Source organism: Haliotis rubra, unplaced genomic scaffold (assembly GCF_003918875.1).
Source record: "Haliotis rubra isolate DU_JTF1 unplaced genomic scaffold, ASM391887v1 Scf134, whole genome shotgun sequence".
NCBI lineage: Eukaryota > Metazoa > Mollusca > Gastropoda > Lepetellida > Haliotidae > Haliotis > Haliotis rubra.
Window position 1 is genome coordinate 988,609 of NW_025765270.1, and position 16,716 is coordinate 1,005,324.

Genomic DNA, 16,716 nt, shown 5'->3' on the forward strand with positions numbered 1-16,716 from the left:
TCAATCCCTCACGATGAATTGTGTTTTCAGCGACCCGGGAGCCAGGAGCGGCATGTCGTGCGGATGAGTACAAGTGTTTGACTGGGGACCAGTGCATCCCCTCCAGCTACCAGTGTGATGGCGAGATTGACTGTCAGGATCGTTCCGATGAGATTGGATGTGGTGAGTAAACTTCAAATGTACCTTTTGTCTTAAAGTTGTGGAACACTGAACATATTTCGGGATGAAACATAAACTATACTCATGTCTGACCCTATTTACAGTAGCTTGCTCAGATCCAAAGTTCATCCGTGGAACACTGTTCAAATGTATTACCTTATTCCACAGCTGCACCTACCATTGTGAAGCCACCTGTTCCCAAGGTCGAGGTCGAGGTGGGTGGATCTTTCTCCATCGTGTGCGAGGCTGTCGGTGTCCCCACTCCACTCATCGTTTGGCGTCTCAACTGGGGCAACATCCCTACAGGCACGAGCGTGTGGTTGTGACATCTGTTGATGGTCGCGGTAGCCTCACTGTGAACCAAGCTATCCCAGAAGACTCTGGTGCCTACACCTTGCGAGGCTCTCAACAACAAGGGCTCCATCTTTGCTGTCCCGGATGCTATCATCATTGTCAGACGTAAGTTGACAGTATCTATGAAATCTATTGTTCTTTAAAAATTATGCAATTCTTCAGATTGATTATTATATATGAAATATATAAATCTGGATTTTGAAACCCAAACAGTTGGGAACTGTTGTCATGGTTACTTGACTCAAGTAAAATTGTGGTGGTTTGAGGCAGACAAGAATTTACTGTGATGCTGACTTCAAGAAGTAAGCAAGTGTCATCCCCTTCTCATTAACTTACATGTCTCTCATCTGATTGTTTGTTCCCTAGGGCAAGCTGGCGTGTGTCAGCCACCAGACTATAACGTTGGTGCTAGACAGCTTGGTGAATGTGTCAAGTGCTTTTGCTTCGGACAGACCAGGACGTGTTACAGTTCAAATCTGCAGAAATCTCAGGTAAAAAGTCTGTCTTGATATTGATGCAAGATTGCTAACTGTGCTCTCAAGGAACCCTTTCGAGTTCTTTCCGTTTTAACGAACTACATGTTCTCAAAGATTTTTTTAAACATTGATTGAAGTTATGTAAAATGGAGGCAATATTTTCTCCAAACAGAATTATCTCCCCTATATCAGATAGTTTGGCATTAAGTTCTAGAATCTCAGCCATCTCAAGAATAGGAGTCAATATTCATCTCTTCTTCCATTTTGTGCATACTGTCACTGTTGGGTCTTCAGATCACCCTTGGCAACCAGATCAAGATGGTCCGTCGTGCAGATCTCCTGCCTGTGGAGGAAGGATTCATCCAGTTCCTGCCCACGTCCCGCCAGTTCTCCGTGTCGGACTTCGACCGTGTGTTACAGCAGGGCAGCTACTACTGGAGTCTTCCATCCCAGTACCTGGGAAACAGGGTAGGTTTCTGTTTACTGATCACAACGTCATTTTACCTAGTAGGCACAGCATTAAGTAAGACGAGTATGTTTGTAAACCAACATGGCTTTTGGCCAATAATGGGGCAGGTCACTCAGGCTTTGTATTGCTTCATGTTTTCTGAAGTTACTGTAGTGAATAGCAATGGCTTAATCTTAGGTTGGGGGGCGGTGGGGTAGCCTAGTGGTTAAAGCGTTCGCTCGTCACGCCGAAGACCCGGGTTCGAATCCCCACATGGGTACATTGTGTGAAGCTCATTTCTGGTGTCCCCCGCCGTGATATTGCTGTAATATTGCTAAAAGCGGCGTAAAACCAAACTCACTCACTCACTAATATTAGGTTGTTTTAAGAATGTCATTTTATTGTAAAGGATTATTACCCATGTGTTTAATATCATATATGAAATATATATGTGCCAATTTTATCCAAAGCTCATGTATATATCGGGACGGTGGGGTAGCCTAGTTGTTAAGGCGTTCACTCGTCATGCCGAAGACCCTTCATGGGCACAATGTGTGAAGCCCATTTCTGGTGTCCCCAGACGTGATCTTGCTGGAATATTGCTAAACATGGCGTAAATCTAAACTCACTCACTTACTTACTCGTATGTATATGATATGCTATTCAAAGGATGTGACATTTATGATACTCAGCTGTATAATCTCCATATTTAAACTGTGTCAGCTACACCTGGTCTGTTACAGCTGACAAGTTATGGAGGCAAACTGAGTTACACCATCTCCTACGACATCCGCAGCAACTTCCCCCCGTCCAACCCAGGACCAGGACGTCATCATCACGGTCAGTGGACACTGAACCTGGAATATTTGAAATCTTCACTGGAGGTCTAAAATTGCTAATGCTTATTGAGGATCACAAAAGATATTTGCACATCTTCAGTATTTGAGCCCTTCAGGAGATGTTTAACTTAAATATTTCTGTTTCTGTTGCCAGGGTAATGGAATTACTTTGTACCACCGGACAGCTGCTACTGCTAATGCTGGTGACCCCTTCAGAGTCGACATTCCATTGGTTGAGGTAAGTGTCACCAGGTGTCCTGCGTTGTTTGGGAAATTGCTAATTTCGGGAAATTGTAGGTGTGAGATCAAAACGATGGACATAACAAAAGGTGGTATAACAATTTTTTTATAAAATTTCAAAATATGGTTGAATAAGGATGAAATGAAAGTGAACATTATGTAAAATGTGTGAATTGATTTGAACCCAGATAAGGAGTTCTTACAGTAGAGAAGGTCTGGTATGGTTCTGCCTAGATTTTCAAAGCTCTCTTACCGCTAAGATAGTCGTAAGTGTCATGGGCCCTGATAACTAACTTGTTGGGTAAGCTAGCGGTTAAAGCATTGGATCATCCTGCCAAGTTCTGGGTTTGAATCTCAGTGAAGCTTATATTGGTGTGCACCAAACCCTGGTATGGGTGGAATAATGGTAAACGCTGGATATAATGTCACCAACACTGCGGTAAACCCTATATGTTCAGCTGTGTCTGTACTGTTGACAGTCTGCCTGGGACAAGAGTGATGGGCCTCGCCGTGGAGACACCCCAATCTCGGAGTACGCCAACCGCGAAGATCTCATGATGGTTCTGGAGAATGTTACTCGCATCCTCATCCGAGCCACATACGATGACCGTCAGTCTGCCATCAGGTTAGAGACATGTGAGAGTGAGGTAGTATTAACTGTCAGGAAGTAGAGACTTGCAAAGATTGATTCTTTCTTACTGTGCCATCAGGTGAGGGACTTCAAAAGGACTAAATATTACTTACTCTGTCATAAAGTAGAGATCTGTAATGACTGAAAATAATTAACTTCCTGCAGCCAAAAGGATCCATGACAATTTTTTCTCTCTCACTGTGCCATTAGGATTGTCTGGATTAAATATCGCTCATACCATACTGGTCCTGCCGAGCTGGCCCAGTTCTCAAAACTGCCAGTGCCACTGCCTAGAGCGTCATCACACAACCAACCAGATTCCTGAAGTGGTAATATCTGCTACCTGCATAAATGAACTATTTCACAATATGCCTGAACTACTGTCTGTTAAATTTGAACATGTGTTTCATTCATTTTGTCCTATAGAATCAGCAACGTACTGCTGAGCACTGCTGTCTCTCAGGAAACTGGACTTGGCCGAGCTGAGCTTGTGGAAGATTGTACCTGCCCCACAGGGTACACTGGTCTGTCTTGTCAGGTGAGATCTGGGTAGTCTGGGTGTGACCGGATAGGGTTCGGACAAAGAAGAGACTGGAGGGTGCAGTCCTCTATGTGATAGGGTAGGATGGGAGTGGTGAGACAAAGAAGAGACTGGAGGGAGCATAGTCCTTGGTATGATAGGGGGTGGGATGTTGGGTGGGGTGTGGGGTGGGGTGTGAGACAAAGAAGAAACTGGAGGGAGGGTAGTCCTTGGTATGATAGGGGTGGTGATGTGTGGTGGGGTGAGACAAAGAAGAAACTGGAGGGAGGGTAGTCCTTGGTATGATAGGGGTGGTGATGTGGGGTGGGGTGAGACAAAGAAGAAACTGGAGGGAGGGTAGTCCTTGGTATGATAGGGTGGGGTGTGGGGTGGGGGAGAGGGTGAGACCAATAAGAGACTGTGAGACCAATGAAGAGACTGGAGGGTAGTCCTTGGTATGATAGAGGTAGGGTTGGACTGTTTGTGGTTTAAGAAGGAAATGAAAAAGACTGTGGTCTGTGAGATGAAATCGTTCTTTACAAAATGAAGTAAATAAATTTGATCGAATACTTTTTCCAGGTGTGTGCTGCCGGGTTCTACCGTGTGAGTCGGGGTCGTTACCTGGGTGAGTGTCTGCCCTGCCAGTGCAATGGCCACTCCAACGACTGTGACCCTATTACTGGAGAATGCAGGGTGAGTAAAAACATGTGATTGTTTAACCTTCTGATGTGTCAGCAAATTTGAGGCTGTTTCTCCTCACAAGTGATATTTACTTCCTCCGTGGCCTTGTTGATACAGAGCATCCTCCTGGAAAGTGGAAGGCCGGTGGTTCAAGGCAACATGATACATTGGGGATGAGTCCAGGACTTTTTTTTTGGTGGGGGGGGGGGGGAGAGGTAGAGTCAGTACACTGTGTCTGAGTAGGGCCTCATTCATGTCAAACTATGTGATACCTCAGTCATTTAGCTCTATTTGGGGTGGTGGGGTAGACTAGTGGTTAAAGCGTTCGCTCATCAGGCTGAAGACCCGGGTTCGATTCCCCACATGTGTACACTGTGTGAAGCCCATTTCTGGTGTCCCCCGCCGTGATATTGCTGGAATATTGCTAAAAGCAGCATAAAACTAAACTCACTCACTCACTTAGCTCTATTAAACAGACACAGTCCACACTAGTGAAAGGAGGCACGCACATATACGTCTGTCGCTATTCAATATTTATTGATGAATGTTTACTCCAGGATACATATTTGCTATTGTTTAAAAGTTGAGATTACAGCAGTATCTTGGGGATATATTTGGCTTATACAGGACGTAGCTATAAGTTTTGTAGACAGTTGTAGCATCATTATATTTGTTGACTTCAATAACTTGTTTTATTTCCAATTTTTTTAATTATGTATGTATATCACAAACATGTTCTGTGATGAGCCGTATACGGAGTATACGGTTTCCTACGGTTTGACAACCTGAAACAAGAGTACAGTTGTATGGCACTTTCTTCTCAAGTTCCAGAGGGGAAGTGGGGTAGCCTAGTGGTTAAAGCGTTCCCTCGTCACGCTGAAGGCCCAGGTTCGATTCCCCTCATCGGCACAATGTGTTCCCCCCGCTGGAATATTGCTAAAAGCTGTGTAAAACTAAACTCACTCACTCACTCCATTTCCAGAGCTGCCAACACAACACGGAGGGACCCCTGTGTAATCTGTGTATTGAAGGATCAGTTGGGGACGCCAGACGAGGAACTCCAAATGACTGTGAACCCTGCCCATGTCCTCTTACCATCCCGTCCAATCAGTAAGTCATCTTCATGTCATGTGACTTGAGAACAATTCTGAATTATCAAAATATCAAACTGACTCTTGTCTGTTTTGGGTTGGTTTGGTTTGTTGGTTTACGCCGCACTCAGCAATATTCTTACTAAATGGCGGTGGTCTGTAAATGATAGAGTCTGGACCAGACAATCCAGTGATCAACAGCATGAGCATCGATCAGCAAGAGCATTCACTTTCTTATGTCATGCCATGAAAATGGCACCGTACTGTGTTAGGATACAGTTTGTATTCTTCCCTTGTACAGGTTCAGCCGCACTTGCGTGAGAGACAACGCAGGTATTCGCTGTACTGCCTGCCCTGAGGGCTACACCGGTCGACAGTGTGAGACCTGTGCCCAAGGTTACCGTGGCAACCCCAGCACCCCTGGAAGCTCCTGCAAACCAGACAACAGTAGGTTTCCACTCAAAATAGCTGTGTTTATAAACTATGTACAGTATATATGATAACGTAAACTGACCATGAGATTTCAAAGTGATAATGCACATGATTTTGACTCAGTCAGAAAATAGTATTCTGAGCATGTTTTGGGTGAGGATTTGGCTTATTGTAATTATGTGTATTATTATGTTGCAGTTGAGACTGGCTGTGACCCCAGGGGTAGTCTCTCCACCTCCCCCAACATTGACACCGACCGCTGTAGTTGTAGGGTAAGTACCAATACTTTCTATGAAAAACAGTTGCTAGGTTTTTTGGTTTACAAGCTGCACCAGAAAAACAAAGGGATTATTAACATTTACAAATTAATAGAAATATCTCCAAAAATATTTATAAGCCACAAATTTGTTTGTATCTATTCTTTCATCCTAAAGGAATGGAATCAATAAGAATGCTGTTCACCCAGCAGAAAATGGGTACCCGGTGGGAGAAGTCATGTGACTATTAACATTCTAGCGCCTCACAGGCAGCTTGGCTTATCCGGGGTAGTAATAATCAGACTGTGCGCTTTCAGCATCCTTATCTGCGCTTTGAGTAGGATATGAAGCCTGGAAAGGTGGATTATAAATATTTATTAAAAAAGAAATTAAACGAAAAAGAGTTTGATAATGCACATTGTACCACACAGTAGATGTGGTTACATTTATGCAAGACACATGATTATTTAACACATGTCAATGTACAGGTATTTGAAGATCAAGAATAATGACTGCCTATAGTTTTTGTTTTCCCCTCACTAGGTTTGTGTTCTAGGAATAATGTACACAATGAAATATATTAAAAGTCTGACTGTATCATAGATCTGTGGAGGGTCACAAACTTTGAGAAAATAGCATTTATTTTACCTTCTTTTCTCTGTGTACGTGTAGGAATAACTGAAAATGGTTTGTGTTTTTGCAGCCCAATGTGATTGGAAACACCTGCAATCAGTGTAAGCCGGAGACATTCTACCTGTCCCAGAACTACCCCTTCGGCTGTATCGCCTGCTTCTGTATGGGCGTCACTCAGATGTGTACCAGCACCTCCTGGAACAGAGCTCAGGTGGGTACACCCTGATATCATCCCTGGTCTCAATATAGCATAAGACAGAGCTCAGGTGGGTACACCCTGATATGATCCCTGGTCTCAATATAGCATAAGACAGAGCTCAGGTGGTACCCTGATATGATCCCTGTCTATAGCATAAGACAGAGGTCAGGTGGGTACCCTGATATGATGGTCTCAATATAGCATAAGACAGAGCTCAGGTGGGTACACCCTGATATGATCCCTGGTCTCAATATAGCATAGGACAGAGGTCAGGTGGGTTTACCCTGATATGATCTGTGGTCTCAATATAGCATAAGACAGAGCTCAGGTGGGTACACCCTGATATCATCCCTGGTCTCAATATAGCATAAGACAGAGCTCAGGTGGGTTTACCCTAATATGATCCGTGGTCTCAATATAGCATAGGACAGAGCTCAGGTGGGTACACCCTGATATGATCCCTGGTCTCAATATAGCATAAGACAGAGGTCAGGTGGGTTTACCCTAATATGATCCGTGGTCTCAATATAGCATAAGACAGAGCTCAGGTTGATACACCCTGATATGATCCGTGGTCTCAATATATGGTCTCAATATAGCATAAGACAGAGCTCAGGTTGATACACCCTGATATGATCCGTGGTCTCAGTATAGCACAAGACAGAGGCTCAGGTGGGTACACCCTAATATGATCCGTGGTCTCAATATAGCATAGAACAGAGCTCAGGTGGGTACACCCTGATATGATCCCTGGTCTCAATATAGCATAAGACAGAGCTCAGGTGGGTACACCCTGATATGATCCCTGGTCTCAATATAGCATAAGACAGAGGTCAGGTGGGTACACCCTGATATGATCCCTGGTCTCAATATAGCATAAGACAGAGCTCAGGTGGGTACACCCTGATATGATCCCTGGTCTCAATATAGCATAGAACAGAGCTCAGGTGGGTACACCCTAATATGATCTGTGGTCTCAATATAGCATAGAACAGAGCTCAGGTGGATACACCCTGATATGATCCCTGGTCTCAATATAGCATAAGACAGAGGTCAGGTGGGTTTACACCTAATATGATCCGTGGTCTCAATATAGCATAAGACAGAGGTCAGGTGGGTTTACCCTGATATGATCCCTGGTCTCAATATAGCATAAGACAGAGGTCAGGTGGTTTACCCTAATATGATCCAAGTGGTCTCAATATAGCATAAGACAGAGGTCAGGTGGGTTTACCCTAATATGATCCCGTGGTCTCAATATAGCATAAGACAGAGCTCAGGTGGGTTTACCCTGATATGATCCCTGGTCTCAATATAGCATAAGACAGAGGTCAGGTGGGTACACCCTGATATGATCCCTGGTCTCAATATAGCATAAGACAGAGGTCAGGTGGGTACACCCTGATATGATCCGTGGTCTCAATATAGCATAAGACAGAGGTCAGGTGGGTACACCCTGATATGATCCCTGGTCTCAATATAGCATAAGACAGAGGTCAGGTGGGTACACCCTGATATGATCTGTGGTCTCAATATAGCATAAGACAGAGGTCAGGTGGATAGCTATGCTATAACTGTTGTATACACTCAGTCTAGTGTAAGACAGGTCAGGTGGATAGCTATGCTATAACTGTTGTATACACTCAGTCTAGTATAAGACAGGTCAGGTGGATAGCTATGCTATAACTGTTGTATACACTCAGTCAAGTATAAGACAGGTCAGGTGGATAGCTATGCTATAACTGTTGTATACACTCAGTCAAGTATAAGACAGGTCAGGTGGATAGCTATGCTATAGCTGTTGTATACACTCAGTCTAGTATAAGACAGGTCAGGTGGATAGCTATGCTATAGCTGTTGTATACACTCAGTCTAGTATAAGACAGGTCAGGTGGATAGCTATGCTATAACTGTTGTATACACTCAGTCTAGTATAAGACAGGTCAGGTGGATAGCTATGCTATAACTGTTGTATACACTCAGTCTAGTATAAGACAGGTCAGGTGGATAGCTATGCTATAACTGTTGTATACACTCAGTCTAGTATAAGACAGGTCAGGTGGATAGCTATGCTATAACTGTTGTATACACTCAGTAAGACAGGTCAGGTGGATAGCTATGCTATAACTGTTGTATACACTCAGTCAAGTATAAGACAGGTCAGGTGGATAGCTATGCTATAACTGTTGTATACACTCAGTCTAGTATAAGACAGGTCAGGTGGATAGCTATGCTATAACTGTTGTATACACTCTCAGTCAAGTGTAAGACAGGTCAGGTGGATAGCTATGCTATAACTGTTGTATACACTCAGTCTAGTGTAAGACAGGTCAGGTGGATAGCTATGCTATAACTGTTGTATACACTCAGTCAAGTATAAGACAGGTCAGGTGGATAGCTATGCTATAACTGTTGTATACGCTCAGTCAAGTATATGACATTCTAGTCATGTTGTGTCAGAGTTAATCCTGGTGAGTCACAGTACTTTAACTTATATATATTCTCAGTGGAGTATAAGGGAATAATATGATTTGGTGGTATTCCAGTGCCCATTTATGAAGTTCCGTCAATGCCATGTTGTTTATCTGTTGCCAGATCGGGGTGTCCTTCACTCAGGATCGTATGGGTGTCAGCTTGACGGACATGATGAGGAAGGAGAAGATTGAACAGGGTTTCACCGTCAACCGCAACTCTCGTGAGCTGACATACCGTGGATTCAACAACCTCAGGGAGAACCTCTACTACTGGAGCCTTCCTCAGCGTTTCCTTGGTGACAAGGTAGGGGAGAGAACTGCTGTGTTTAGCTGATCTCGTCAGTGTGAGATATCTTGCAATGTTAGTCCCAAGTAAAATCTGTTATCTCAAAACGTTCTGCTAACAATTGTTACAACAAAATGCAAGTACAAATGGTCAGTTCCTTTTTGAGAATGAGAGAATTGCCCAATATTCTCAAAGTTTATTTGCAATTTGTAAAACCTGTGCCATTATGTTTCATAAGTGTGTTTCTCTTATTCAGGTTACAGCCTATGGAGGATACCTGCGCTTCACACTGAGATATCGCCCTGGTCAGGATAGCACCCCAATTTCCATGGAGGAGCCCATCGTTGAGCTCTCGGTATGTTATTTGCTGTTTGGACACCTAGGTTACAATAGGTCCCCCGTACTCTTCTTGTTCACCGAGATGAGGCCAGACAGCTTAATTGTCTTCTCAAGGTCACAAGCAAGTTTAGGCCTCAATTGGATAGGCCATATGACATACTTGACTGTATGTGATTTTACGCTGTCCATATTATCAACTACTGACTTGTCCATCTCCAGTAGATGTGATATGATAAAAGTTTGACCTCTTTCAGCATGAAATGTTTTGAAACATATGAATGGTCAAGGGAACCCAGCAATCTAAGGTGCCACAGTTCCTTTCTGCAAATCCAAACTGATTCTCTCATTGGCTGACATTCTCTCTTTCTTTTTATCCAGGGTAATGACATCACTCTGGTATATCGGGCTACCCGGGAACAGTTCCAGGCCAACTCCAGACAGTCCTTCCAGGTTCCCATGTTTGAGGTATGTACTTTGACACTGTCTGTTGGCAGTGTTGCAGCCCTTAACGCTCCCATGTTAGCAGTGTTGCAGCCCTTAACGCTCCCATGTTAGCAGTGTTGCAGCCCTTGGCAGTGTTGCAGCCCTAACGCCCCCATGTAACGCCCCATGTTGGCAGTGTTGCACGCCCCATGTTGGCAGTGTTGCAGCCCTTAACACTCCCATGTTGGCAGTGTTGCAGCCCTTAATTCTCCCATGTTGGCAGTGTTGCAGCCCTTAACACTCCCATGTTGGCAGTGTTGCAGCCCTTAACTCTCCCATGTTGGCAGTGTTGCAGCCCTTAACACTCCCATGTTGGCAGTGTTGCAGCCCTTAACACTCCCATGTTGGCAGTGTTGCACTCCCATGTTGGCAGTGTTGCAGCCCTTAACACTCCCATGTTGGCAGTGTTGCAGCCCTTAAGACTCCCATGTTGGCAGTGTTGCAGCCCTTAAGACTCCCATGTTGGCAGTGTTGCAGCCCTTAAGACTCCCATGTTGGCAGTGTTGCAGCCCTTAACGCTCCCATGTTGGCAGTGTTGCAGCCCTTAACGCTCCCATGTTGGCAGTGTTGCAGCCCTTAACACTCCCATGTTGGCAGTGTTGCAGCCCTTAACACTCCCATGTTGGCAGTGTTGCAGCCCTTAACACTCCCATGTTGGCAGTGTTGCAGCCCTTAACACTGCAGCTCCCATGTTGGCAGTGTTGCAGCCCTTAACTCTCCCATGTTGGCAGTGTTGCAGCCCTTAACGCTACGCTCCCATGTTGGCAGTGTTGCAGCCCTTAACACTCCCATGTTGGCAGTGTTGCAGCCCTTAACGCTCCCATGTTGGCAGTGTTGCAGCCCTTAACACTCCCATGTTGGCAGTGTTGCAGCCCTTAACACTCCCATGTTGACAGTGTTGCAGCCCTTATCTCTCCCATGTTGCCAGTGTTGCAGCCCTTAACACACCCATGTTGCCAGTGTTGCAGCCCTTAACACTCCCATGTTGACAGTGTTGCAGCCCTTAACACTCCCATGTTGGCAGTGTTGCAGCCCTTAACACCCCCATGTTGGCAGTGTTGCAGCCCTTAACACCCCCATGTTGGCAGTGTTGCAGCCCTTAACACCCCCATGTTGGCAGTGTTGCAGCCCTTAACACCCCCATGTTGGCAGTGTTGCAGCCCTTAACACCCCCATGTTGGCAGTGTTGCAGCCCTTAACACTCCCATGTTGGCAGTACATACCCTAATACTCTATTGTTACATACAATCCTCAAAAGTAATGCCCGGATCCTCTACTGCCATCCATTTATCTTGTCCACTGTTGTGAAGAAAGGATTATGTCTGTGACATTCTGGTGACTGATTGGTTCTCTGTTTCAGCAACAATGGTATCGTCTGGATGGTGACCCCGCCATGAGAGAGTTCTTGCTGATGGCCCTTGCCGACCTTGACTACATCCTCATCCGAGGAACATACTCAGAGTCCACCGATGAAGCTGCGTAAGTACCAGTGGATTAGTTCTTTGTTTTATTTTACACCAGAGAGGTTCCGAATTGTGTTTTCTGGAATAGTTTTATGCAATCCTTCTGTCCAAAAGGGCTCTGATGAAAGTGTTTTTCAAATCAAGTACAGCATTCTCTAGAATTTTTATGTCTGTTTTATTATGAAGTGAGAAGAAGTTGAGGTGACTGAGATTAGTATGTGGGAGAATATTGACTTCTGTCTTGAGCAGAATATTACTGACTACAGCTCTGTGTTCCTTGCAGAATAAGCGACATCTCTCTGGACATTGCGGAGAACCGTCAGACCAGACAGGACCGCGCCTACGCTGTTGAGCAGTGCAGCTGTCCCCGAGGATACAAGGGCTTGTCCTGTGAGGTAAGGCCATATATGTGGTACACTCTTGAGTTATTGTATGCCACAGAGCTAAATGGCAAATTCTTTGTTTTAAGATGAAACATTGAGTGTGATAGGTCTGTAGCCTCTGCTGCTGTGCTTCATGTCCAGGTATACTCAACAAGAAAAGTTAAGGAACATTCACTGAATAGATTTGCTGTATGTATTTGAAATTGTGTGGTCAGTCTTCACTGCAAAATACCCACAAAATATGCATGTTCCCTAACTTTCTTTGATCAGTATATTTATATTGGCACTGACTTTGATGGTTCATACGCTCAAATTATATGCTGAATCCTTATCCAAGATGCCAATATATTTTAAACATTTTAGGCATTAGGTTTAGGTCCTGAATCTTTCATGTATGGGTGTAAAAAAATTTATTTAGGGGTGTTGAATTTTGCATTAAACAACATTCACAATCTCATCCATCCTGTTCATATTGTACAGAAGTTGTTGACATGTCAGTGTGTGTGTTTCAGGACTGTGACACAGGCTACACCAGGTCTGGTGGTGGCCTTTACCTGGGTCTCTGTGTGCCCTGTCAGTGTAACGGACACTCAGGACAGTGCGACCCAGAGTCCGGAGTCTGCAGGGTGAGTGTCTGTGATCATGTTAATCTGCCATGTGAGGGTGCTAGTGTCTGTTCTTAGTTCAAGGAATGGTTCTGTATTAAGGAGATTGCTGGGTGGTCCAACAGGGACCTGGCTCTACCATTAGAGTCAGTTTCAAGGATAGATAGAGAATCTCACCAGTTGAGTTTTTTTTATATCAATATATCACCTACACAGCCAAGAGCGAGTTGATAAGTTAAAAATACCGAAGAGGCTTGCTGAGGATATTTTACTTTGTCGATGAGTGTTGATATAATTGATATCAGAAGACATGAGGGTGAGATTCTAGCCTTCCTGTTTTATCATCAGAAATCACTCTTCATTAGTTGTCAATGAAAATGTGGGTATGTACATCTCTGAACGCGATAGACACGCTTGTTTTACGGTTCTGCCATTAGACTTGTAAGGAGCTCAATGGCGCCCGGTCGTCGTCGGCGGAGCTGACACAGTGCAGCGATGTCATAGCATTGTGGACAGCGTGCCAGCCAGATGATGGGTGCAGTCATGGAGCTTCTGCGCCGCCTGTGGCTGTCTGTGGCACGGTATTCGCCGGCCACACAGCAAACTCTACTTTCATTGCCCTATACCATGGGATCTTCCCTGTTCCTGGGGCATTGCAGGTGGTTAGGGAGGCGCAGGCGGAGGCTGTCTCTGCTTTAAGGACTCAAAGCCTTTGTTGGAGCAGCCCTCCGGCTCCATCGCCTCGGCCCTCCCGCTTGCATCCGCTTTCGCCCGGCTCGGCATCAAGTTCTGGAGGGCGCTAGGGATTGTTTCCTTGCGACGGACGCATCGTCAAAGTCCGAGGGACTGTGTTACAGTTCCTCCAGTCCCCGTTGCGTCGGCCCGAACATGGCCCGGTTGCTTTCGGCAACATGGCGGCTTACAGTGGGCCGTGGTTTGGCGTCTTGGCGTCCGAGATCCGACCAATTCAGCTCAGCTGTGGTCCCACTCGCAGAGACTCACGAGATTATGCTCATAGCGCCAGAGTGGTTAATCCCTCCTTGCGATGGTGGGCGGAAGTCGGGAATTTGTCCAGGGGGATCCCCTCGACACCCGACACCTTCCTCTCAGTTCAGATCGACGCCTCCCTCACAGGTTGGGGGTCGCATGCGGCTTTACTGATGTCATAGCATTGTCAGGGCTCTGTACAAAATCTACTGTCAAACCGATATCTCCTAGGAGATATCATATGATCTCACACAAGCAATATGGCTGTAGAGGTAACAGGGTCCTGTGGAACACAGTTTTGGATGATAAATCAGAATGGAATTAAAACTGTTTGTAGGAGCAAGACATTGTAGCCAATGGAGATTGACGGACAGGGTACCGTGGGCGTGCCTTCGATACCACTGGATTTCCAGGGTCCTGTCGCAGACCGCGACAACCAGCTTCTGGCATAGCTGGTTATCTTCGTGGTTTCTGGCCCCCAAGCTTTTCGAGGAGCGCCCCATATATCTGCAATGAGCAATTCCTGCACCAGTTGCAGACACAATTCTGGCTTCGCTGAGGGATTCGGACAAACGTGAATTGAGGATAGACAATTCACCTGAGTGTCTTTTGATATCATATATATCACACCACGAGTTGATAAAGTTACAAATATCCGAGGCTTGCTGAGGATATTTTTACTTTTATCGAGTGCTGATATAATTGATATCAGAAGACATGAGGGTGAGATTCTATTTATCATAAAAAATCACTCTTCATTAGTTTTCAATGAAAAATGTACATCTCTGAACACGGTTCTGCCATTAGACTTGTAGTGAAGCGATGTCATAGCATTGTGACATCATCAAGTTCATGATGTCATAGCATTGTCAGGGCTCTGTACAAAATCTACTGTCAAAACGATATCTCCTAGGAGATATCATAGGATCTCACACACGCAATATCTCCTGTGGAACACAGTTTTGGATGATAAATCAGAATGGAATTAATACTGTAATTACATTGTCTCTTATTACATTATTAAGTATCATTATCTTCCTTATGATTGGGCAGTGGGGTAGCCTAGTGGTTAAAGCGTTTGCTTGTTGCACCAACTTCCCCACATAGGTACAAGTCATTTGGATCAGGCACCAAACAAGGCTGTAATGACAGTTAGGTCCAGGGTATTATGTCGTCTTAAAATCAACATATCATGCTGTGACATACTGGGGTGATCATTATTTAACAGACAGAAATTGGGTATTAATGAATGACCCCAATAAAGCTTTCTGGGACTGACGATTGTCTCGTGGTTAGTCCCATCCAACACTATAGTGTAGCACTAGCCCGGCCAAGTCTTGTATCAACCAGTCACAAACAGTAGTCCTTTAATGGCCTAGTATGTTTTGATTCATGCAAACATCAGAGCCAAAAATATTGCATGGCTAATCAAGTGCCATGGGATAACAGTGTAGCTGTCAGTCTGTCTTCAGAGTGAATATCAGAATATGAACCCAGTGGTATTACTCTGTTTGTTGGATAGATATTGAAAGCATGGTAAATTGTTATGGTTCTTGGCCTGAAGTACCTCAGTGTAGTCAGGTAAGAGCTGCTGTTCAGCAGTTTAACTCCCAACATTTACCTTCAGGTGTTCCCTGATCTTTTAGGCACTATATATCATCTATCCAACAAAGTGGTGTGTCACTTCTTTGAACTTCGTCACAATAAGAAACATCTTACTCACTCACTCACTCACTCACTCACTCACTCACTCACTCACTCACTCACTCACTCACTCACTCACTCACACTCACTCACTCACTCACTCACTCACTCACTCACTCACTCACTCACTCACTCACTCACTCACTCACTCACTCACGTTTTTTCTCCAGAACTGCCAACACAACACTGAAGGAGAGAACTGCCAGAGATGTGTTGCTGGTTACTATGGTGATGCTTCACGTGGATCTGTCAACGACTGTCAGAAATGCCCCTGCCCCCTAACAGAGAGGCCCAACCAGTAAGTACTTTGATCTTTGATCTTTAGGCCCCTCAAACAATACCTGTGTTTCCTGTTTCACATAGACACCCAACCATGGAGTATTGATGTCTTGTATTTCAACTTGGTATGTTTTTATGGGGGAGGAGGTAGATCTCTCTCTCTTTAAAGGATAAGCATATATCTAACGTGATGCCCTACAAATTGGTTGGTTTGTGGTTTAACACCGAACTCAGCAATATTTCAGCTATATGGCGGCGGTCTGTAAATAATTGAGTCTGGGTCAAATAATCCAGTGATCTTGAGCATCAATCTATGCAGTCAGGAAACGATGACACGAGTCAACCAAGTCAGCGAGCCTGACCACACGATCCCATTAGTCGCCCCTTACACAACAAACTGCAGCAACTGACTAAATAATGACAACACAAGGAGGTTATTAAGCTGTAACTAAAGAACAGGCTACAGATTGAGGTTGGTCAGGAAAGCAGAAACACAAGTATTTGTTTTGGGGGCCTTATATCAATTATGTGTGTGAATTATCTAAATTGTCATCCCAAGTGGTGGACATGTACAACCTGCATCGCATTGAGGGGACCATCAGCTTATTGTAGCAATGAATAAAGTGTACATGTCTACAAGCTGTATCGCACTGGGGTCTCATTCTCCATGAAGTGTACACATTCTGTTTATAGCAGCTTAATTCCCAACCCTTTAAGCACATTGCAAAGATGATGAATAAAGTGGTTCCTTAA

The 16,716-nt window shown here is 44.7% G+C and overlaps 1 protein-coding gene across 1 annotated transcript in view; it reads left to right on the forward strand.

The window, feature by feature from the left end:
• LOC124267847 (basement membrane-specific heparan sulfate proteoglycan core protein-like) overlaps positions 1–16,716 on the forward strand; it is a 183,073-nt gene that overhangs the window by 115,285 nt on the left and 51,072 nt on the right. The window contains 22 exon segments of the mRNA XM_046702838.1: positions 31–162; positions 328–464; positions 467–553; positions 555–618; positions 880–1,004; positions 1,284–1,457; positions 2,257–2,277; positions 2,431–2,514; positions 2,996–3,141; positions 3,574–3,685; positions 4,247–4,360; positions 5,331–5,458; positions 5,741–5,886; positions 6,070–6,143; positions 6,832–6,972; positions 9,556–9,738; positions 9,977–10,075; positions 10,438–10,524; positions 11,903–12,021; positions 12,289–12,400; positions 12,901–13,014; positions 15,855–15,982. Of these exon segments, the coding sequence (XP_046558794.1) occupies positions 31–162; positions 328–464; positions 467–553; positions 555–618; positions 880–1,004; positions 1,284–1,457; positions 2,257–2,277; positions 2,431–2,514; positions 2,996–3,141; positions 3,574–3,685; positions 4,247–4,360; positions 5,331–5,458; positions 5,741–5,886; positions 6,070–6,143; positions 6,832–6,972; positions 9,556–9,738; positions 9,977–10,075; positions 10,438–10,524; positions 11,903–12,021; positions 12,289–12,400; positions 12,901–13,014; positions 15,855–15,982 (2,527 nt within the window).